The 24,494-nt window shown below is 41.5% G+C and overlaps 1 protein-coding gene across 1 annotated transcript in view; it reads left to right on the top strand.

The window, feature by feature from the left end:
- The window catches only part of OPHN1 (oligophrenin 1), a 625,127-nt gene that overhangs the window by 366,275 nt on the left and 234,358 nt on the right, over positions 1-24,494 (top strand). The window contains exons 7-8 of the mRNA XM_054716147.1: positions 15,991-16,101; positions 19,754-19,858. Of these exons, the coding sequence (XP_054572122.1) occupies positions 15,991-16,101; positions 19,754-19,858 (216 nt within the window). The remainder of the gene's footprint in view (positions 1-15,990; positions 16,102-19,753; positions 19,859-24,494) is intronic.

The following is a 24,494-nucleotide window of genomic DNA, read 5'->3' as shown; positions in this document are numbered from 1 at the left end:
TTTTAGAGCAGTTTTAAGTTTAAAACTTTAATGGTAAGTACACAGAGTTCCCATACATCCCTACTACCCCGCATATAGTTTCCCCTATTATTCATTTATTTAAATTAAGTTTATTGGGGTGACATTGGTTAGTAAAATTTTCTAGGTTTCACCAATGGAACAGAACAGAAAACAATCCAAGCCATTATGCTCAATTAATATTTGACAAAGGAGGCAAGAGCATACAATGGAGTCAAGACAGTCTCCTCAATAAATGGTGTTGGGAAAATTGGACAGATACATGCAAAAAAATGAAACTAGACCACCAACTCACACCATACACAAACATAAACTAAAAATGGATAAAGGACTTAAAACAGGAAACTGTTTATATAAAATAACAGTTTGGTGTATAAAAAACTTAAGACAGGAAACCATAAAAATCTTAGAAGAATCCATGGACAGAAAAATAGCAGACATATGTTGTAGCAATATCTTTACTGATACAGCTCCTAGGACAACAAAAATTAAGGAGAAAATAAACACATGGGACTACATCAAAATAAAAAGCTTCTGCACAGCAACAGAAACCATCAACAAAACAGCAAGAAAGCCCACTGCATGGGAGAACATATTTGTCAGTGTTATTTCTGATAAGGGATAATCTCCAAAATTTGTAGGGAACTCATACAACTTAACAAAAGGAGGATAAACAATCCAATAAAAAAATGGGCAAAGAACACTGGATGGTAAACAGTTTGATAGGCTCAGTTACTGAAAAAAAGAGCCTGCGATAGTAGTTGAAAGTATTACACATGTTCCCCTTTTTTCCCCCATTGACCCCCTCCAGCCCGCCCCCTGCCCCAGTTCCTCAACACCTCATATATGCATGGCCTCATCTGAGTCCATGGACCTTGCATATATGCATACAAGGTACTTGATTGATCGCCTCACACCCACCCACCCAACCTCCCCTGCTTCCCCCAGAGATTCCACACACTGTTCCTTGCTTCCATGTCGCTGAATCCACTCCATTCATCACTTCATTTTGTTACTTAGATTCCACATATGAGTGAGATCATGTTATACTTGTCTTTCTCTGACTGACTTATTTCACTTAGCATAATACTTTCCAGGTCCCTCCATGCTCTCTCAAAGGATAAGATATTCTTCTTTTTTACGGCTGCATAGTATTCCATGGTATAAATGTACCATAGCATTTTTATCCACTCATCTACTGATGGGCACTTGGGCTGTTTCCAGATCTTAGCTATTATAAATTGTGCTGCTATGAACATAGGGATGCATACATTCTTTGTGAATGGTATTTTGGGTTTCTTAGAATATATTCCTAGAAGTAGGATCACTGGGTCAAATGGCAATTCTATGCTTAAATTTTTGAGGCAACTGCATACTGTTTTCTATAATGGCTGCACCAGTCTGCATTCCCACCAGCACTTGTCATTTGTTGATTTGTTTATGGTAGCCATTCTGACAGGTATGAGATGATACCTCATTGTCGTTTTCATTTGCATCTTTCTGATGATAAGTGACTTTGAGCACTTTTTCATATGTCTCTTGGCCATCTGTATGTCTTCTTTGGAGAGGTGTGTATTTAGGTACTTTATTGTTCAGATTATTACAGATGTTCCTTCCCCCCCCCCCCCATAGCTCCCCTCCACCCGGTTCCCACCCCACTCCATGCCCTCTCCCCTCTCCCACTGTCCTCATCCATAGGTGTAAGATTTTTGTCCAATCTGTTCCTGCACCAGCACACTTCCTTCTCCCCAAGAAATGTCAGTCTGCTCCCTTTCCATGCCCCTGATTCTATTACATTCACCAGTTTATTCTGTTCATCAGATTTTTTATTCATTTGATTTTTAGATTCATTTGTTGATAGATATGTATTTGTTCTCACTTAGTATTCATAATTTTTTGTCTTTACCTTTTTCTTCTTCTTCTCTTTAAAGAATACCCTTCAGCATTTCATATAATCCTGGTTTGGTGGTGATGAACTCCTTTAGCTTTTTCTTGTCTGTGAAGCTCTTTATCTGACCTTCAATTCTAAATGACAGCTTTGCTGGGTAGAGTAATCTTGGTTGTAGGTTCTTGCTATTCATCACTTTGAATATTTCGTGCCACTCCCTTCTGGCCCGCATAGTTTCTGTTGAGAAATCAGCTGACAGTCATATGTGTAGTCCCTTGTAGGTAACTAACTGTTTTTCTCTTACTGCTTTTAATACTCTCTCTTTGTCTTTTGCCCTTGGCATTTTAATTATGATATGTCTTGGTGTGGTCCTCTTTGGATTTCTCTTGTTTGGGGTTCTCTGCGCTTCCTGGACTTGTAAGTCTATTTCTTTCACCAGGTGGGGGAAGGTTTCTGTCATTATTTCTTCAAATAGGTTTTCAATATCTTGCTCTCTCTCTTCTTCTGGCACTCCCATAATTCGGATGTTGGTATGCTTGAAGTTGTCCCAGAGGCTCCTTACACTATCTTCATATTTTTGGATTATTTTTTCTTTTTGCTCTTCTGGTTGGGTGTTTTTTGCTTCCTCATATTTCAAATCTTTGATTTGATTCTTGGGATCCTCTAGTTTACTGTTGAATCTCTGTATATTATTCTTTATTTCAGTCAGTGTATGCTTAATTTCTGACTGATCCTTTTCCATTTTTTTTTTTTTGGCATTTTCACAGATCCTTGAAGGTCTCGCTAAGTTCCTCCGAGGTCTCACTAAGTTCCTCGGAGGTTTCTAGAAGATTCTTGATTAACCTTTTAACTGCAGTTTTGAACTCTATATCCAGTAGTTTGCTTTCCTCCATTTCTTTCATTCATGAATTGTTTCTTTGTCTCCACACTTTGGCTGATTTTCTGTGTTGATAGAGTGGCCTTGTATAGTAGGTGTCCTATAGGGCCCAGTGGCTCAGCCTCGCCAATCACCTGAGGTGAACACTCTTGGTGCACCCCTTTCTGGGCTGTGTGCACAGTCTTGTTGTAATTAAGCCTTGATGTCTGTTGTTATCACTGGGAGGAATTGACCTCTAGGCCAATTGGCTGTGAGCACCAGCTGTGTCTACAATGGAAGGACTGCTGTGCAGGAGATACCCTTATGGGGCAGGACTTGTTTTCAGTGGGGTGTTGGTGCTCACTGAGTCTGCCCCTTGAGTGTGTCGCTTATGGATGTGAAGAGTTGTAATCTGGTATGCTCTCACAGTGACCACTGGGTACACTGGCTCTTGGATCTCCAAAGAGGTGCAAAGTTAGCCACTGCCTTAGGCCACCCAGCAGGAGCTACATAGAGATCTGCAGATTCCTCTTTTTTGTATTGGGTTTGGAAGTGCCCAGATGAGGCCCAGCTGTGAAGCAAGGCAGGCTGTTGCTGCCAGGCCTTGGGCCTTCTTTTGGAAGCTTTGGGGCTCTCTGACCCTGCTGCAGTTTGACAGGTTTTAGGCTGAGAAAGGACAGGCCATTCATATGCAAAAGCCGCTATGCACAGCTTGGGTGGGGTTGTAAATTGCGTGGGGTGGGGTCTCCAGGAATCACCAGGGTAGAGCAAACAGCAATGGCTGCCAGTCAACTCTGCATAGGAGAGGTCCACGCATCTCTGTGTCCAGCGCCCCCGGGCAGGAACAATGATTGCTGAGAGCACCTCTGAGAGAAAGTTGCCCTTGCATTCCGGCCCAATGCCAGACAGTCCAGTTTCTTCCTGTGTGAGTCTGGGTCCTCAGAGTCTCGCCTGGAAATGAAGTTCAGAGCAATTGGGAACTTTTATCTCACTCCCGATTGAAAAACAACAACAGCGCACCCGGTTGCCAGCCTGTTTTATGTGTGTCTGTGCACCTCCTACCAGTCTCAATGTGCTTTTTTCTTTCCTTCTAGTTATAGAACTTCCACTGAGCCAGCTTTCCCACGGTTCTGGATGATAGTAGTTTTGTCTTTTAGTTGTAGTTTTGATGTGGTTGTGAGAGGCAGCAAGCACAGGTGTTAACTATGCCACCAACTTGGTTCTCTCCCCCCTTTGCCATTTTTAAATTGTCAAATAGGTTCTTCCATACAGTGGACTCCCTTTTCATTTTATTGATTGTTTCTTTTGTTGTGCAGAAGGTTTTCATTTTGATGTAGTCCCATTTGCTTATTTTCTCCTTAGTTTTCCTTCTTTAAGAGATATATTGGTAAACATATTGCTATGAGACATATATGAGACTTTGCTGCCTATGGTTTCTTCTAGGATTTTTATGGTTGCCTGACTTACATTTAAGTCTTTTATCCATTTTGAGTTTATTCTTGTATATGGTGTAAGTTAGTGGTCTAGTTTCATTTTTTTGCATGTATCTGTCCAATTTTCCCGACACCATTTTTTTTTTCCCAAAAGTATGGCACAATGCTTAGCAGAGCAGGGCTCAAAAGATGAGAGTGTATTTATTTATTTATTTATTTATTTATTTATTTATTTATTTATTTTTTAAGATATATTTTTATTGATTTCAGAGAGGAAGGAAGAGGGAGAGAGAGAGAGAAACATCCATTTTGAGAGAGAATCATGGATCAGCTGCCTCCTGCACTGGGGATCGAGCCCACAACCTTATGTCAGGCCCTTGACTGAAATTGAACCTGGGACCTTTCAGTTTGCAGGATGACACTCTATCTACTGAGCCAAACTGGCTAGAGCCTGACACCATTTTTTGAAGAGACTGTCTTGACTCCATTGTATGCTCTTGCCTCCTTTGCCAAATATTAATTGAGTATAATGGCTTGGGTCAATTTCTGGGGCCTCTGTTCTGTTTTATCGATATATATGTCTGTTCTTATTCCACTACCAGGCTATTTTGATTACAGTGGCTTTGTAGTATAACTTGAAATCTGGTATTGTGTTTTCTCCAAATTTGTTCTACTTTTTCCAGGTTGCTACAGCTATTCAGGGCCTTTTTTTATTCCAAATGAATTTTTGGATTTCTAGATCTGTGAAATATCCTCTTGATATTTTAATAGGATTGCACTGAATCTGTAGTTTGCCTTGGGTAGTATGAACATTTTAATGATATTGATTCTACAAATCCATGAACATGATATAGTTTTCCACTTGTTTATATATTCTTCTATCTCTTTTTTTCAACATCCTGTAGTTTTCCAAGTATAGGTATTTTGCATCCTTGGTTAAGTTTATTCCTAAGTATTTTAATTTTTTTGTTGCAATGGTAAATGGGATTGCTTGTTTAGTTTCTATTCCTGAGAATTTATTTTTGGTGTATAAAAATGACATTGATTTTTGGGTGTTGATTTTGTATCCTGATACATTGTCAAATTCATTTATTAAATCTAGTAGTTTTCTTGTGCAGTCTTTAGAGTTTTCCTTGTACAGTAGTTTGTCATTGGTGGATAATGAGAGTTTTTCGTCCTCCTTTCCAATTTGGATGCCTTTTATTTATTCTTCTTGTCGAATCGCTGTGGGTAGGACTTCCACCACTATCCTACCTAATAAAAGGGTAATATGCAAATTGACTGCACCTTTGCTATGCCTAAGCCACGCCCATCAGCCACACCCACCAGCCAATCAGGGTGAGTATGCAAATAAACCCAACCAAGATGGCTACAGCCACAGAGAGCAAGGTTTCCCAGGCAACGGAGGAAGCCAAGCTTTCCGCCTGCCCTTGCTAGGCCTAAGCCTCCACTCAAGCTACAAAGTTTCAATTATAGAAGGTAAACAAATCTTAACAGAAATGGCGGCAGCCATGGAGCTTGAGAGAGCAGGCCAGGGTTGCCCCAAGCAACGGCGAAAGCACAGCTTTCCGCACACCCTGGCCAGGCCCAGGCCTCAGCTTAAGGCTACAAAGTTTCAATTATAGAAGGTGAATTAACCCCAACAGAAATGGCTGCCGGCCACGGAGCGAGCAGGAGGCTTGGCTCCACTCCAGGCTACAAAGTTTCAATTGTAGAAGGTAAATAAATTCCAGATACCAGGGCCTCCTCTTGGGTCACCAGGGGGCGTGGCTGGCCTGCAAACCACCACAGGCCCCTTGCTCAGGCTGCCCCACGCCCCAAGGGAACCCCCATCCTGATCCGGGACACCCTTCAAGGCAAACCAGCTGGCACCCCACCCCTGCACCAGGCCTCTATCCTTTCTAATAAAAGAGTAATATGCAGATTGACCATCACTCCAACACACAATATGGATGCCCCCATGTGGTCAAAGATCCTGCCCCATGTGGACACAAGATGGCCACCACAAGATGGCCAGCAGGGGAGGGCAGTTGGGAGGCACCAGGCCTGCAAGGGACAGCAGTTGAGAGGGACCCAGGCCTGCAAGGGAGGGAAGTTGGAGGCGATCAACCCTGCAGGGGAGGGCAGTTAGGGGTGACCAGGCCGGCAGAGGAGGGAAATTGGGGGCAAACAGGCTGGCAGGGGAACAGTTAGGCATCAATCAGGCTGGCAGCGGAGTGGTTAGGGGGTGATCAGGCTGGCAGGCAGAAGCGGTTAGGGACAATCAGGAAGGCAGGAAGGCGAGCAGTTGGGAGCCAGCAGTCCTGTATTGTGAGAGGGATGTCTGACTGCCCATTTAGGCCCGATCCCACTGAGATCAGGCCTAAACGGGCAGTCGGACATCCCTCAAGGGGTCCCAGTTGGAGAGGGTACAGGCTGGGCTGAGGGACATCCCCCCTCTCCATGCACGAATTTCATGCAACGGGCCTCTAGTGTTGAATAAGAGTGGTGAAAGTGGACATCCCTGTCTTTTTCCTGTTCTTAGGGGAATTTTTGTTTTGTTTTGTTTTTTTGTCCATTGAATATGATGTTGGCTGTAGGTTTGTTATACATGGCCTTTATCGTGGTGAGATATGCTCCCTCTATTCCCACTTTGCTGAGAGATTTTTATCAAAAAAATGTGTGTTGGATTTTTTCAAATGCTTTCCCTGTGTCTATTGCTATGATCATGTGATTTTTGTCTTTCAATTTGTTTATGTGATGTATCATGTTTATCGATTTGTGAATATTGTAGCAGCTTTGCATCCCTGGAATAAGTCCCACTTCGTCATGGTGTCTGATGTTTTTACTGTATTGCTGGATGAGATTTGCTAATATTTTATTGAAGATTCTAACATCTATGTTCAGCAGAGATATTGGCCTGTAGTTCTCTTTCTTTGTAGTGTCTTTATCAAGATTTGGAATTAGGGTAACGCTGGCCTCATAAAAAGAACTTGGAAGTATTCCTTCCTCTTGGATTTTTTTAAATATTTTGAGTAGCATAAGTGTTCATTCTTCTTTGAATGTTTGGTGAAACTCCCCTGTGAAGCCATCCAGAGCTGGGCTTTTGTTTGCTGAGATGTTTTTTGTTTCTTATTATTATTACTGCTTCTATTTCATCAGCTGTTATTGGCCTATTCAGGTTTTCTGATTCTTCCTGATTCAGTTTTGGGAGATTGTATTTTTCTAGGAATTTGTCCATTTCATCACTGTCCAGCTTGTTGGAATATACTTGTTCATTTTATTTTCTCACAATCCTTTGTATTTCTGTGGTGTCAGTGGTTACTTCTCCACTTTCGTTTCTGATTTTATTTATTTGGGTCCTCTCTCTTTGTTTATTGTTGAGTCTGCCTATTGGTTCATCAATTTTGTTGATCTTTCAAAGAACTAGCTCTTGGTTTCATTGATTTTTTTCATATATATATGAAATATATATATATATATAGACAAAAATATACATATATATATATGTATATTTGTCTTTATGTCATTTATTTCTGCTCTAATCTTTACTATTTCCTGCCTTGTACTTACTCTTGGATTTTCATGTTCTCTTTCTAGTTCTTTAAGTTGTAGGCTTAAATAGTTTATTGTTAATTTTTCTTGTTTTTTGAGATAGGCCTGTTGTGCTGTGAACTTCCCTCTCAGGGCTTCTTTTGCTGTATCCCAGAGGTTTTGGGCTGTTGAATGTTCATTTTGATTTCTTTTCAGGAAGTTTTTGATTTCCTTCTTGATCTTGCTGGTAACCCATTCATTATTTAATAACATGCTATTTAGCCTCCATGCATTTGAAAGTTATTGCTTGTTTTTACTGCAGTTGATTTCTAATTTCATTCCATTGTGATCTGAGAAGATGCTTGATATGATTTCAATCTTCTTGAACTTGTAGAGACTTGTTTTGTGTCCTAACATGTGGTCTATCTTTGTAAATGATCCATGTGCACTTGAGAAGAATGTATATTCTGCTGCTTTGGGGGTGAAATGTTCTATAAATGACAATTAAATCCAACTGACCCAGTGTGTCCTTTAGAGTCACTGTTTCCTTGTTAAGTTTTTATCTGGAAGATCTATCCTTTGAAGTAGGGGTGTTAAAGTCTCATACTATGACATATTGTTGTCTATATCTCCCTTAAAGTCTTCTAGAAGTTTTTTGTTTTTTTTAATGTATTTAGGTGCTTCTATCTTGGGTGCATGTATGTTTACCAGGGTAATATCCTCTTGTTGGATTGAACCCTTTATGTAGTGACCTTTGTTGTCTCTTGTGATGGACTTCATTTTAAAGTTTGTTTTGTTGGATATGAGTATTGCTACTCAATCTTTTTTTTTTTTTTTTCTATTTGCATGGAAAATTTTTTCTATCCCTTCACTCTCATCCTGTGTATGTCTTTTGTTCTGAGGTGGGTCTCTTGTAGATTTGTCATGTTTTTGTATCCATTTCACTACTCTATGCCTTTTTTTAAAAATTGATTTTAATGAGGAAGGGATAGGGAGAGAGAGATAGAAACATCAATGATGAGAGAGCATCATTGATTGGCTGCCTCCTGCACGCTCCCCACTGGGGATCAAACCTATAACCCAGGCATGTGCCCTTGACCAGAATCGAACCCGGGACCTTTCAGTTTTGCAGGCTGACGTTCTATCCACTGAGCCAAACAAGCGAGAGCGCTACTCTATGCCTTTTGATTGGAGCTTTTAATCCATTTATATTAAGGGTCATTATTGATAGTACTTATTTATTGCCTTTTTACTTCTGTATGCCTAGGTTTTTCTCTCTCTTTCTTCTTATTACAGCAGTCCCTTTAGCCTTTGTTGTAATGCTGGCTTAGTGGTGATGTACTCCTTTAGCCTCTTTTTGTCTGGGAAGCTCTTTATTTGACTATCTATTTTGAATAATAGCCTTGCTGGATATAGTAATCTTGGTTTCAGATCCTTGCTTTCATTACCTTGAATACTTCATGCCATTTCTTTCTGGCCTGTAAGGTTTCTGATGAGAAATCAGGTGTCAGCCTCATTGGAGCTCTTTTGTAGGTAACAGTTGACTTTTCTCTTGCTGCCTTTAAGTTTATCTGTTTATCTTTAATTTTTGGCATTTTCATTTTGATGTGTCTGGGCCTGGGCCTGTTTAGGTTCTTCTTTCTTGGGTTTCTCTGTGCTTCCTGGACTTGTGTGACTTTTCCCTTCACCACGTTAGGGATATTTTCTGCCATTACTTCTCCAAACATGTTCCCTATACCTTTCTCCCTTTCTGCCTCTTCTGGCACATCTGCTATTTGAATATTGTTATATTTCATGTTGTCCCACAGCTCCCTTAAGCTGTCCTCCTTTTTTTTTAAGTTGGTTTTTCTTTTTGGTTCTCTGATTGAGTGATTTTTTAACTATGTCTTCTAATTCACTGATTCGATCCTCAGCTACCCCTAATCTGCTGTGTATTCCTTCCAATGTGATCTTTATTTGTGCTATGTCATTCTTTATTTCTGTTTTCATAGTTACTATATCTTTTTTTCTCATGCTGTTGAGCATCTTTACCATCATTATTCTGAACTCTGTATCAGATAAATTTCTTCATTTCATTTATCTCTTCTGTAGAATTCTCTTGTTCTTTTATTTGGGTGTTGCTTCTTTGTCTCCTAATTTTGGCTGCCTTTTTGGGTTGGTGACTATGTATTAGGTAGATCTTCTATGCCACTCAATCTCTAGTGCAGGACAATGTCAAATGCTATTTCTGACTATTTAGATCAGGCAAAGATTCAAAGCCTCCAGAGGATGTCTCTGTCTATAGACTGATAAGATTTTATCTTGACTTGCCCTTGGGCAATCTTCCACATGTGTGGCAAGAGTTTTTTTCAACAGTGTAATGTAATTGCTTCTGCCTAGAGGCTAATTTATAGTCTCTCAATGGGTCTCAGCAACTCAGCTCTGTGGGGCAAGGTGTTTTCCAATAGGGTAGATCAACTGTGTTCCCCCAGGCAAGGTAGCCTATATAGCAAATGTTTGCCTCTGAAGGATGACCTCCTTAGCTGAGGGAATGACTCAGCACAGGAAACCAGGGTGTTTGCCTTCTGAGCTCTAACCCCAGCACCCATGATCCTGGCTTCTGCTCACACAGCTCAAGTCCACACTGCCATCCCTCTGCCGGATCACAAAGTGGGTGGCTCCACGGGGAATTTTTTGTGTTGGCCCTTTAAGAGGGTGTCTGAATTTTCCAACTGTCTCTCCTTGGCAGACAGCAACCCTGCTGCTTTTCACAGCCAGATGTTATGTGGATACCCTTCTCAGTTCTGTTGCTAGGGACCCAGTTTGAGGTTTGGACCCCAGAGTTCTCAGTGGGAAGCCCCCCACAGCTGAGATATCTTTCTGGAACTTCAGCTGCTATCTGTGGGAGCCCAGCCAGCTCTTTTGCACCTCTGCTCCTCCTACCAGTCTCTATGCAGTCTCCACTTTCTGTCCTTGATTATCAGGGTTTTCTCCAGCAAGTCTTCTGCTGAATATTCAGGGAGTTTTTCTGGGTTTTAGTTGTAATTCCATTTTGGTCCTGGGAGCATGTCTGTGGAGCATCAACTTACTCCACCACCATTTTTAGTTTCCTGTAGTTGAGTTTCTTGAGGGAGGATCTTAGTGAGAAACCAGGTAGGTGTGAGTGGTATTCAAAAATTGATACCAAAAAAAAGAAGACATATGTACTACTATTTGTAATACTTTAAACAATAAAAAATAATAAAAATATATATTTAAACAAAGAAAAAAAATGATACAGATTCAAAGTTGCTACCAGTTCTGGGTCTGAGGCCACTCTGCAACATTTTCAGGGTACATCATGGTTGGCCACTACCTGTCTTGTGCCTGTTGACCTTTGTGGTGGGGCCATATCTCAGGGATTCATCAGGGTGAGTCCAGCAGTGTTTATGAATGCTCACACATACCAAAGTTTGGCCATGTGGAGGGAGGGCTTTGCACAAAAATGATGGCACACATCTGGTGTCTGCAGAAAAAATGGCCCATCCTAAGAGCCACACACCTCAGTTTTTCCCATATTCTGCCCAGACTTTCTGCATAGTATTCTGCACTGGGGAATCAGACTGACCACAAATGGTTGACAATGCTGAGGACCACAAGCTCAGTAAGGTCTGGCCACCCAGAGTCAGGAGGGTTAAGCTGAAGTTTCTCTCTTTATAGGGCTATTGGGTCTCTTATGGGGGTCTGTGGTGCTGCTGCTCTGGCTGAAGGGGCTGGATGCTCCCGCTGTTGGTATTTCTGCTGCTATGTTGGGGGAGTTCTCCAGGCAGCAAGAGGCTCTTCTGTTATGGCTGTGCAGATGGGGGTGCTCCAGTAGGGTTGGGGCATCCTCTGACCTGCAGTTCAGGAGGAAAATGGTCTCTGCCCCAGAGCCACACAACTCTGTCTCTGATTCTTCTTGAGTTCATCCTCAAGTTCCCTTCAAGAAAATCTCTATCATAGGCTCAGGCAGCAGACTCATTCACAGAGTGTGAGCTTCAACCATACAACAGGGTGCCAGGAGGTTGGGGCTTGTGAAGTCGCCCTAGGCCAATGCAGATTGGAGGGAAGTGTTCACCCCAGGAAAGATGGCATCTGTGGGTGATGTGGGAGAGGTTCAGCACAGGTACCCCATGGCCATCCTGTCCCTTCCGCCATCTTCCTGGAGCCACGTAGCCCAAGACTGTTCTCACAAGACTGTTCCAATCCACTCTCCCTCTGTTGGATCCCATAGGGAGTGTATGCAAAGGAAATTTTGTGTTCTGTCCTTTTAAGAGGGCATCTGGGTTTCTAACTGAACTCCCTTCTCTCCATAGTGGACAGAATTCCTGCTGATGTTTACAAGCAGATGTTATGTGTTTGCCTCCTCTTGGCTCTGTTGCTCCAAGCTGGGGCACCCAGTGTCTGGTTGAGACTCCACTTTCCTCAGGGGGCACCTTTGCAGCTTAGATACTCCTCTGGATTCTCAGCTGCTGTCTGCAATTGGAGCTAGACCTTTTCACGTCTCTGCCCTTTCTACCAGTCTCAAGGTGACTTCTGTAAATCCTTGATTATAAGACTTAAGTTTAACTAGTCTTCAGTTGATTATTTAGGTCAATTATTCTATAATTTAAATTCCAGTTTGGGGCTGGGAGGAAGCAAGTGCAACTTCCACCTACTCTGCCCTCATCTTCCTCTAGTGAGATCTTTTTTCTTCCCATGTTTTCTTATTTGGGTTCTGGACTTTTTCTTTCTTTTTAAAGAAATCCCTTTTACCATTTCTTGTGAGGCTGGTTTAGTGATTGTGAATGTTTTTATTTTATTTTTTAATCCTCACCTGAGGGTATACTTATTGAGTTTAGGGAGAGGGGAAGAAAGGGGAAGAGAGAGGAAGGGAGGGAGGGAAAGAGAGAGAGAACATTGATTGGTTGCCTTCAATATGTGCCCTGATTGGGGATTGAACCTGCAACATAGAAATATGCCCTGACTGGGAATGGAATCTGCAATGTTTTGGTAATGGTGTGATATTTCTACCAACTGAGCCACACCAGCAAGGGCTGAACTGTTTTAGTCTTTGCTAGTCCGGTAAACTCTTTATCTCTCTTTCAATTCTAAATAACCTTGCTGGATATAGTATTATATGTGATAGATTTTTTTTTTCTTTTAGCACTTAAACATTTTCTCCCACTTTCTTCTGGCCTGTAAAGTTGCTTCTGAGAAATCAGCTTAGTCTTATAGGATTTCTTTTGTATGTTACTTGTTTCATTCTTTCTGTCTTTAAAATTGTCTCCTTTATTCTTAACTTTTTCATTTTCATTTTAATACTAGAGGCCCAGTGTACAAAATTCGTGCACAGGAGGGGGGTTCCACAGCCCTGCCTGCACCCTCTCCAATCTGGGACCCCTCGGGGGATGTCCAACTGCCTCTCACAATCTGGGACCGCTGGCTCCTAACTGCTTGTCTGCCTGCCTGCCTGCCTGCCTGCCTGATCGCCCCTAACCGCCTCTGCCTCGCCCCACATCTGGGACCCAGGATTTCCTCCTCCTGCTGGATGCAGGCACCTGGGACCCAGGCTGGCTTTGCCCAGGCTGGCTGCAGCTGCAGGAACCATGGGCCGATGGCTTAGCCCAGGCTGCAGCCTCAGGTGCCTGGGACTGTGGGGCAGGCGGCTTGTCCCTCTCCTGGGCTGCAGCCCCAGCTGCTGGCACCTGGGACTGTGGGGACTGTGGAGTGTGCAGATTGTCCCTCTCCCAGGCCACAGCCCCAGCCGCTGGCGCCCAGGACCGCAGGGCAGGTGGCTAGTCCCTCTCCTGGGCCACAGCCCCAGCCGCTGGCGCCTGGGACCATGGGATGTGTGGCTTGTCCCTCTCCTGGGCTGCAGCCTGGTTGGTCCCCATTCCTCTCTCGTGAGCTCATTTGTGCCTGGCTGGTCCCCATTCCTCTCTCCCCAGTATTGAGTGTTTGAGCTGTTACTGTGTGAGGGTGTGATGACCATTTACATATTAGCTCTTTATTATATAGGATATCTTGGTGTGGGTCTTTTTGGGTTCATCTTTTTTTTTCTTTGTTTTATTTTCCTTTGGATTCATCTTTTTTGGGACTCTCTATGCTTCTTGGACATTAATATATGTTTCCTTCCCTAGATTAGGAAAGTTTTCAGCCATTATTTCTTCAAAAAAAAATTTTTTTTCCCCCTTTCTTTCCCCTCCTTCTGGAATCCCTATAATGTGAATGTTAGGTTGCTTTATGCATCTCAGAGATTTATACTATCCTCAGTTTTTTAAAAAAAAAGTCTATTTTCATTTTGTTTCTGATTGGATAATTTCCACTATTTTGCCTTCAGTTCACTAATCTGTCCTTCTGTATTTATAAAGCTGCTGTTGTTTTTTTATAATGTATTCTTCACTTTAGTTATTGGATACTTCACCTCTGATTGATTATTACATTTTCTATCTCTATTCAAGTGTTCTCTGAGTTCTTCTATTCTATGCTCAAGTTCATTGAATATGTTTATGACTATTGCTTTGAATTCTTTATCTGGCAAATTACTTAACTGTGTTTCATTAGGATTTTCCTCTGGAGTTTTTTCTTGTTCCTTCATTTGGAGTATATTCTTCTGTCTCCCCATTTTGTTTGACTTTCTGTGTTTGTGCCTTTGAGTTGGTTTGAATAGTTAGTTACCTTTCCCATTCTTAAAATAGTGGTCCCTGTTAGTTTGTGTGTTGTATACCTTTAGCTTGCTGGTTGTAGTTGGGGTAGGTGCCTGCAGTATGTATTGTTTCACATGGCCTGAAGGAGTGGGTTCTGATTTGGGTAGCCTGGTGTGTGTGTGTGTGTGTGTGTGTGTGTGTGTGTGTGTGTGTGTGCTTTCTTGCCTTTTTAATATGGGGAGGGCTGCATGATAGAAGGGACTACTTTGTGTGTGCTCATCATGTCCTGTTGTTTTAATTATTTGTGCTGGGCTGTTCTGCATGATTGCTTTCTTGTATCACAACCACTTATTAGCACCACCCTTTCTTTTGGTAGGGCAGCCTTGTGTGTACAAATAGCCTTACTTTGTTAGTTCTTTACCTTCTCTTGGCTTGGCAGCCCTACCCAAATGCACGGCAGCACCCCACTCACTCTGCATTGATCTGCAAGGTTTTGCTAGATCTGTGTTTTCTTTGGGCAGAGAAGCCCTATGTGTGCATGCAGCAGTGCCCCCCTATCTCTGCACTTTCTCTGATGGGGCAGTTCTGTGTGCTGGCACCACAGCCGATTTATCAGCTCCATACTCTTTGTAGGAGTAGCAGTGCCCCATTATCTCTGCACTTCCTCCAGATAGGACATTCCTATAACCAGGGACCACAGTCTTTTGCTACCTCTCTATTCTCTCCAGGCAGAGTAGTGCCACATGTATGTGCAACCCAATGGGTGAAGCATAACACTGAAACATAACCCTGCCACACCTGCTGGATCAGTCTCTGAGTGAAGAAGCTTTTTTGATGCAAGCTATCATGCCCTCCTTCTTCTGTTGGATCTAGCTCCAGGATGGTGGCTGAGGATGTGTTGCAGCACCTGCAGGTTGGCCATAGAACCTGGATGGAGCTTCCATCTGCTATCCACATGCCTAGGACCTGTAAATAATGATGTGTGCCAGTTTCTCTGGTCCTGGGCTGTTCCCTCAGCTTCTGTAGAGCTCTCGTGGTTCCTCAGCCTTCTATATCTCACACCCGCCCCCTCGCTTCTCTCTCTCTCTCTCTCTCTCTCTCTCTCTCTCTCTCTCTCTCTTGTTTGTTATGCAGAATCTATTGAAAAAAAGGCTCTCAGTTGTCTTTCAGGAGGGATTTCTGTAAATATAGGGGTACATTGGATGTGTTTTTGGGAGGGTGCAAGCTCACTGTTCACATATGCCACCATCTTGGACCTACTAGAGAGTTCTTAAATATCTTATATAGGCTGCAGCAACAGCTTTGATTCTTTATATTCAAATGTCTATACAGTTTTTGAGACATTGTTCTCTCTGATTTCTATTCTCTGTTGGATCTAAGAGGAGTTGTTGATTTTTTACCTTGTTTAGCTTTTTTCTTGAATGACAATGGGCATGACAACTTACAGGCTTCTTACTTGTAGGACCAGAAACCGAAGTCTTGTGTCAATCATCTTTTATCTCGTGGCTTCATGTTCCCTAATTGTAAAACAAAGAAATAAGATCACTACTTGGTGGCTAAAACCTTCTCTAGCTCTAGCATTCTGTTGATCCCATAAGCACTGACTTGCATGAATGACTATGCTGATTTGTAACATTTGCTACCCTTTTTATACAGGCAGACCTGCAGGTGGACAAGGAGAGGCACATTTTTTTCGAGTCCTCCCTTGATTATGTTTATCAAATACAGGAAGTTCAGGAGTCCAAGAAGTTCAATATTGTGGAGCCGGTAAGTTCTATCTGTTGGTTAATGCCCTAAAAATATTTAACAAATGCTTGGTAAATACAGAGAACTTTGATCATAAAATTGGAACCTCGAAGAATGTGAAAGATATTCCCTGTTTAAAAATGAATCTTTCCTCACCCATTTTTTTGTCTCTAGCTATGCTTATTCTTTCTTTTCTTCCTTTCTTGTTCTTGCGCTCCCTGGCTTTTGCTGTCTCCCTTTAACACACACACACACACACACACACAACACACACACACACACACACACACGTTTTTATTGATTTTTTTTAGAGAGGGAGGGAGAGGGATAGAGAGATAGATGAGAGAGAAACATCATCGATGGAGCCCACAACCTGAGCATGTGCCCTAACTGGGAATCTAAATGGTGGCCTCTTGGTTCCTGGCTTGATGCTCAACCACTGAGCTACATTGGACAGGCTCTGTCTCCCTTCTTTTTACCTTATTCTTCTTTCTTTCTTTCTTCCTCTCATGCTTTCATAAAGCCTTTTAAAATACTCATCATATCCCAGGTACTGTGCTATGAACTCATGTCCCGTGTACTCAATGACTTTCCATTCTAACATTTTTACTTCTATTTTCTTTAACTTTTTCTTTACTTAAATCTCCTTAATTTGTTATAAAATATGGTGTGCTTTGATTTAACAGTTGAATTTTAACAACTTTTTGTTATAACAAATGTATTCTTATTGCAGAAAAGCTATAACAAATTATAAGAAAAACAAAACAAAAAACAAAATTCCCCATATAGAGATAATCACTGTTAATATTGTGGCATTCTCTTCCCATGTACTCTATGTACCTATTACATTTTTTTTCTCTATATACATATACCCATGTACTTGTAGATTTGGGTGTGTGTATACCTATGTGCATAAACATGCATATATTGCAAACTAATATATGCATCTGTGTTTATGTATATCTGTCATTTACATATGTCTGTTTATGTATATGTGCAAACAAGTATTTATTCATTCATCCCATAAACATTTATTGTGCTTGTATTATGTGTTTGGCACTGTGCTAAACACTGGTTATGCTATAGTCAACAAGGCAGACTCAATTTCTGTCATTATGAATACTACTGTCTCGTGTCAGTAGACCAAAGGGAAGGAAAAATATCTGTACTAATAAAATGGTAATATGCTAATTAGACCAGGAGACCTTCTGGATGTCCTTCCGGACAAAGCCATGGTGGCCGGGCCGAGGCAGAGGCAGTTAGGGGTGATCAGGCCAGGAGGGGAGGGCAATTGGGGTGATCAGGCCAGCAGGGGTGGCCAGTTTGGGGTGAGCAGGCTGGCAGGGGGGCAGTTGGGGGCGAGCAGGATGGCATGGGGGGTAGTTGGGGGTGATCAGGCTGGCAGGAGGGGCAGTTGGGGGCTGACAGGGGGCAGTTGGGGGTGAGCAGGCTGGCAGGGGGCAGTTGGGGGCAATCAGGCCGGCAGGGGGGGCAGTTGGGGGCGAGAAGGCTGGCATGGGGGCAGTTAGGGGTGAGCAGGCCATCAGACAGAGTGGTTTGGGGCTATCAGGCATGCAGGCAGGTGAGCGGTTAGGAACCAGTGGTCCCGGATAGCAAGAGGGATGTCCCACAGGGATCGGGCCTAAACCGGCAGTTGGACATCCCCCAAGCGGTCCCAGATTGGAGAGGGTGCAGGCCGGGCTGAGGAACATTCCCCCCGTGCATGAATTTCATGCACAGGGCCACTAGTCCTATATAATAAAAGCCTAATATGCAAATTGACTGAATGGTGGAACTACTGGCAGAACGACGCATTGCTATGATGTGCACTGACCACCAGGGGTCAGACGACCAACACAGAAGCTGCCCTCGGGCCCCAGGCCAGCCAAAGCAGGTGCCAGCAGGGGTCCCCTGATCGCCCTGCAGGTCGCCCCGCAGATGGAGGTGACCAGCAGTGGCAGCGGAGGGCGGGGCTGATGAGCGGGCAGTGCCAGGCTGGCCAAGGCGGGTGCTGGTGGGGGGGCTCCCAATCACCCCACCGGTTGCCCCACAGATCAGCCCTGATTGCCTGTCAGGCTTAGGGACCCTACCCGTGCACAAATTTTGTGCAGCGGGCCTCTAGTACATAAATAAAATAATCGTAAGTTGTAATAAGCACTAAAACAACAAAAATGGGCAGCTACTTTAGATCTAGTAGTCAAGGAGGGCCTCTGAAATTGTCATTAAGATCTAAAAAAGCAAAGGTGAGGCAATGTGAATAATGGGGAAAGAACATTCCAGGCATAGAAACACAGACATACACAGTCCTTAACTTAGGAAAGAATGGTGCAATCAAGGAATGAAATACTGTTGAGATATAAGGGAATTGCAGCAAATAATATCTGAAAGGATGGCATAGGACCTCTAGTTATGGTAAGGTGTTTGGATTGTAGTCTAAGGGAAACCTCTGATGGGTATTAAGCAGGATATAATATGAGTTGATATTATTATATGGAGAATGGCTTGGAAGAAGCCAATATTATTAGTGGAGAAACCAGTTAGAAGGTTAGTGCAGTTCTTTAAGCAAGAGAAGAGGTTGGTTTGGGATAGAATAGTGGTAGTGGAAATAGAAAACAATGGCTGGATTTGAGACATATTTGTAAACAAAACTGACAAGAATTATTGATAGATTGGATTGAGATGAGAGTGAAAGAGAAATCAGATATTATTCTTTACATTCTGGTTTGATTGACTGATTGGATAGTGTTGTAATTTCCTGAAATGGGAAAGCTTGGGAAAGAAACAGGAAGATTGTTTATAGTACTGTGTGTGATACACACACACATATATATATGCACATATATATGTATATACATGTGTATATATGGTACATAGTACTATATATACACGTGCATTTATATACATAGTTTTGTATGTGCTTATGTATGTATACATATATATTTGTATTTATATATACATATATGTTTATATGTATATGGTGTGTGTGCATTTTATTTGTGCTCACCTGTTTACTTTCTAAAAACTAGCAATTTTTAGTATTTTTTATTATACTTTACTATTGCCAGCATTGAGCATTATTTTTAAAATGTTTATATTTGATAGATAAAATTCATATTTTTTGTTTTTATTTATGTATATTTGATTTTTAATGGGGTTGAACATTTCGGGCATTAAAATGTTTTATTTATTGTTTGTCTTCTGCAACTCCCTCAAAACTTTTCTAATTTAAAATTGGGTTTAGGCTCTTTGAATTCTTTAGCATTATGGCAGTCTTCATAAAGATACAGATGCTTACTTTATTCATTTATTTATTTAGTTACCTATTCAACAAATATTTATTGAGTACCTACTCTGTGCTAATCCTTAGCATTTAGAGAGAAAAGACACAGTCTGTCTCCATGCAGTCAAAATTATGAATGGTTTTATATGCTATCTGAAAAGGATCTGAATGAATAAATTTGTTAGTAGTCCTTATTTTCTGGAACCGAGTTCAGTGTAAATGTTTAACCTGGTAAGACAATAGCTATGTGTAGACATGTTTGTGTTTGCATGACTGATTTTAAGACTATACTGGGTAAACACGGTGTGGAATTTCTTTTCTGTGCTTCTGTTTTCTTTATTTGATCAATGAGAAGGCGCTGGTGATAAATATATTTTTACATGTTTTCCCTAGGTCTTGGCCTTTCTCCATAGCCTCTTCATTTCCAACAACTTGACTGTGGAGCTCACACAGGATTTCCTCCCTTACAAACAAAAGCTCCAGCTAAGTTTGCAGAATGTAAGTTTGTATGTGGGTGTTTTCACTTGTCTCTGCATTACAATTGGATTTAAACCCTGATGACCTTGACTTTCGAATTCTAGGTTTTTGCATCCCAGCCAATTTGTCGAGACACACTGGTACAGAGCACAGATATTTTAGTGTACTGGATGGTTCTTGCTCTTCCTTTATTAGCTCTTCCCTGTCTATGGCGCTGACTGTTGCTCAAACCCACCCTTACACCCACTGACAACTCTATCTATCCAATATTTATTAAGAGTTGTTAATTTGCTATCTTTCTCCCAGATCAGAATTCAGTTATTGGCTTGTTTGTGCACAGGTTTTATGCTACTTTCCTGCTCATCAGTCAAGACACTCTCATTGTGGGTTTTATTACAATGAATGTCCATTTCCCCCCCTCTTCCTTTTTTCACTACTTATTACTAGAGTTAACTAGATTATATTAATGGTTTTCTCCACTTTTTCCCCCCATGTTGGCCATTATAGATGGGCATAGGCATAGCCTTCTCATTCTTGTCACATTTTTTTTCTTATTTATTTATTTATCTCACATTTAATGAATGCTTGTGGATATAATGAATATATATATAGTGCCAGGTATTGTAACATACAATGCGACATGTTAATTTTTCTGTCTTCAATGAATATACAGTCTCTTGGTGCAGAGACATAACCACAGATAACTCATAATGCCTTTTGATAAATGCTATAATAAAATTAAGAACAAAATTTCAAAGATGCACAGAGAGTTTAACAATTGACCAACTAGTATAGTAAAAGAAGGCATCACTGAGGCAGTGACTTTGAGCTAGTTATTTCATTACATGAAATTTATAGGTGTATTTTTAGATGAAAATGGTTGGTAAGTGGCAGTGGAAATAAATTTGGACTTGTTTGTTTAGAAGGATCTTGACTTACAGTTGCTATTGTTGTTGTTTTTATTTCTGGGGACTCTTATTACTGGGGAATTTTCTTCACCAGGATGTGAGAGCCCTTATCCTCCCCTGATTTATAAAGTATTCCTATAACCAGGTTAATCCTTTGAATCTTCCTTCCAATATAGCTTGACAAGTATGAGTTTAGGAAGCCTTTGCATTAATATATATGGTTAACTCATTTAGAGGACAGTGACTAGAATGGGTCCAACTGGATAGGGTAGCTCAGATCACCTTTGTCACTGTCATGTGACAATCATTTTTTTAAATTTTATTTTTATTGTTGAAAGTATTACAGATGTCCCCTTTGTTTGTGTTTTTCTTTTACACACTGACCCCCTCCACCCCATACCCTCCCCTTCCAGGCCTTCACCACTAATAGAGTCTGTGTCCATGGCTGATGAGTATATGCATATAATTTCCCCAGTTAATCACTTCTCTCCCACCCCTTACCCCCACCTTCCCTCTGAAATTCATCAGTCTGTTCCATGCTTCTATGTCTCTGGTTTTATTTTATTCATAAGTTTATTTTGTTTATTAGATTCCACATATGAGTGAGATCATGTGATACTTTGACTATTTCATGCCACTCCCTTCTGGCTTGAAGTGTTTCTTTAAGAAGTCAGCTAACAGTCTAATGGGAGCTCCCTTGTAGGTAACTTTGCCTCTTTTTGCAGCCTTTAAGATTCTTTCTTTGACTTTATTGTTTGCCATTTTAATCGATCATACTGTCAAACCTCAGAGGGAAGGTAGGGGAAGATGGGGGTAAGGGGGAGAGAGCAACCAAAGGACTTGCATGCATGCATATAAGCCTAACCAATGGACACAGACACCAGGGGGGTGAGGGCATGAGTGGGGGGGTGGGGGAGCAAGTGGTGATAAGGATACATATGTAATACCTTAGTCAATAAAGAAAAAAATTAAAAAATCAAGTAATTATCAAAATAGTTACCAAAATATTTTTTAAAAATGTGCCTAGGTGTGGGTCTTTTGGGGTTCAACTTGTTTGGGACACTCTGTGTTTCCTGAACTTGAGTGACTTTTTCTTTCCCCAATTTAGGGAAATTTTCTGTCATTCTTAGAACAGGTCCTCTATTCCTTTCTCAGATTCTGCTCCTTCTGGTACCCCTACAATGTGCATGTTGTTATGTTTCATGTTGTCCCAAAGTTCCCTTAGACTCCCTCTTGCTTAAAAAACTTTTTTTTTCCCATTTGCAGCTCTAAATGCTTTTGTTTTTTTCTACATTGTCTTCTCATTTGCTGATTCAGTCCTCAGCTTCTTCTAGTCTACTGTTGAATCCTTCTAGGGCAGTGGTCAGCAGTTTGCCACTCTGTTGACTAATGAGTTTGCCGACCACTGTTCTAGGGTGTTCTTTATTTCAGCTATGTCATTCCTCATTTCCAATTGATTCTTATTTATTGTTACAACCTCTCTTTTCATGTTGGCGTAGCTCTCATTAAGACCCTTATAGTTCTCATTAAGTTGCTTGTAGGTCTTACTGAATTGTTTGACCACCCTTGTTACCATTACTCTGAATTCTTTATCTGACAAATTATTTACCTCCATTTCATTTAGTTCCTTTTCTGGCAATTTCTCCTTTTATTTCATTTTAAAGTTATTTCTTTGTCTCCCCATTTTTGCTATCCCTTTGTTTTTGTTTCTATGTATTAGATCAAACTGCTATGCCTCCCAGATTGTGTGGGGTGGTCTTATGTAGTAGATATTTTATGGTACCCAGTTGTGTGGTCTCTTAGATCTCCTGAGCTGGGTCCTCTAGGAATCCCACTTGTTTGAGTTATTTGGGTACTCATGTTGTAGTTGGGTCTTGAATGTTATTATCCTGTTCATGGATAGAGTCTCTTCTCAGGCTGCTGGCTATGTGGCTCAACCTTGACCACATCTTGTGAGCTGTTGTGGAGATGCTGACTGAATGGAATAAAATAAAACACAACAAAACACAAAACAGAAGAAATAAAACAAAAATGCACACAAGACCCCTACAGCACCAACAAAAGCAACCACCAGAGAATAGAGAATTGCAAAAGAGAAAAGAGCAATAGTGATAGAAAAAAAGAAAGAAAAATATGAGGAGAAAACAAAACAAAGCAAACAAATAAAGCACAAACAACCAAAAAACAACCAAAAAAGGGGGGTATGGAATATGTAGATGCAGAGCAGAAATAAATAAAATAAGAATAAAGAATTAGGGTGATAGGGGAAGGAAAATGGTTTAAAATAATGGAGGGAGATAAATGAAAATAAAATACAAGGAAAATTTTGAAAAATAAATTAGAGGAGAAAGCACATTGACCTAAAACAAGGAAAAAGTAAAAAGATGAGAAAGCAGGAGAAAAAGAAAAGAGAGAATGAAAAGAGAAAAAAATAGAAAAAAAAAAAAGAGTTGAGTAGGAAAAGGGAAGAGGAAAATTAGCTATATGAAGGAAAAAACAGAGACTAGAATAATAACAAATCAATAAAGCAGATAGATAAAGATAAATGTTAGAATGGAAAAAAGAAAGGAAAGAAAAAAGAAAGAGAAGACAAAAGGGAGGAAAAAAGAAAAATTAAAAAAAGGGAGAAAAAAAAGTGAAGTGGCATTTGTTTCAGCCAAGTTTAGTGTCCCATGAGAACTCTCTTTGGACCCCACCCTTCTGTCTGCCAATTCTGGACTTCCTGTGAGGTACTTGGGTGCTAACCCTGTCAGGAACTGACCTCCTTTGGCTTTCAGCAACCTGCTTGAAACTCCAAGTGATCCACATATGCACCTTTTGTATCTGTTTCCACAGGCCTTGGGTGCATGCAGGAGGGGCCAATCTGCCCTCTAACATAGGCTTGTTAGCAGCATAGGATGCAGGGCTGAGTCAGCAAACTTTCTCTGGTTCCCTGGGCTCCACTTCTGCCTGCCTTTGCCTGCTAGCCAGCTGTCAATCTTAATCACTCAAAAGTCTGTTTCTGAAAGGGTTTTAGATGGGGGAGGTGCTGTTTAGCTTTCAGGCAATGTGGTGGGTGTGTTTCTCAGTCCCAGAGCTACTCCTCTGTGAGTGGCCCAAAATATTACTCTGCCCTCGGCTAGGCAGAGATCCTTGTATGGAGACCAGTGGGGTTGGCTGGAAACTTGGAGTTTTTATTAGCTCTCCTGTGCAGGGAAAGTAACCAGTCTGGTTACTGCATAGGGGGGTGGGTGGCCCCTCCTCTAATCCAGTCACCAATGCTCCTGAGATTGTTCAAACCCATAGGCTTGGCCTTTGCTTTTATTCCTTCTGAAAAGGTCAAAATGTAGGGTCTGGCATGAGGGATCCTGACGGTGGGACAGGTGTATCACCTAGGGCAGGTTTTTTGGTTTTTTTCCCTGCCATTCGGCTACTGGGAGTGGCTAGTTCCTCTCAGCAAAAATGGCCCTTTAGTTTTGGGGGCCTATGATGAAATACTCCTGGCTGCTGCTTTTCCACATCTCCCTGTAATGCTTCTACTCCAGCCTCTCCTTAGGCACCTCAAGTCCACACCTCCCTTCCTGCACCCAAGTCTCGAGTGAGTAGCTGCAAATGAATACTTCTGTGCTCTGGGGTTAAAAAACAGCAACAACAACAAAATGAAACTTAGGTTTTCTCTCCAACTGCCTCACATCTACCTACTCCAGACTCCACCGCAGCCAGCAACCCTGCCACCTTTCATGGCTGGATGTTATGTGGGCTTCGGGTCT

Source organism: Eptesicus fuscus, chromosome 1, assembly GCF_027574615.1.
Source record: "Eptesicus fuscus isolate TK198812 chromosome 1, DD_ASM_mEF_20220401, whole genome shotgun sequence".
Taxonomy (NCBI): Eukaryota; Metazoa; Chordata; class Mammalia; order Chiroptera; family Vespertilionidae; genus Eptesicus; species Eptesicus fuscus.
This window is presented reverse-complemented; position numbering and strand designations above follow the sequence as displayed.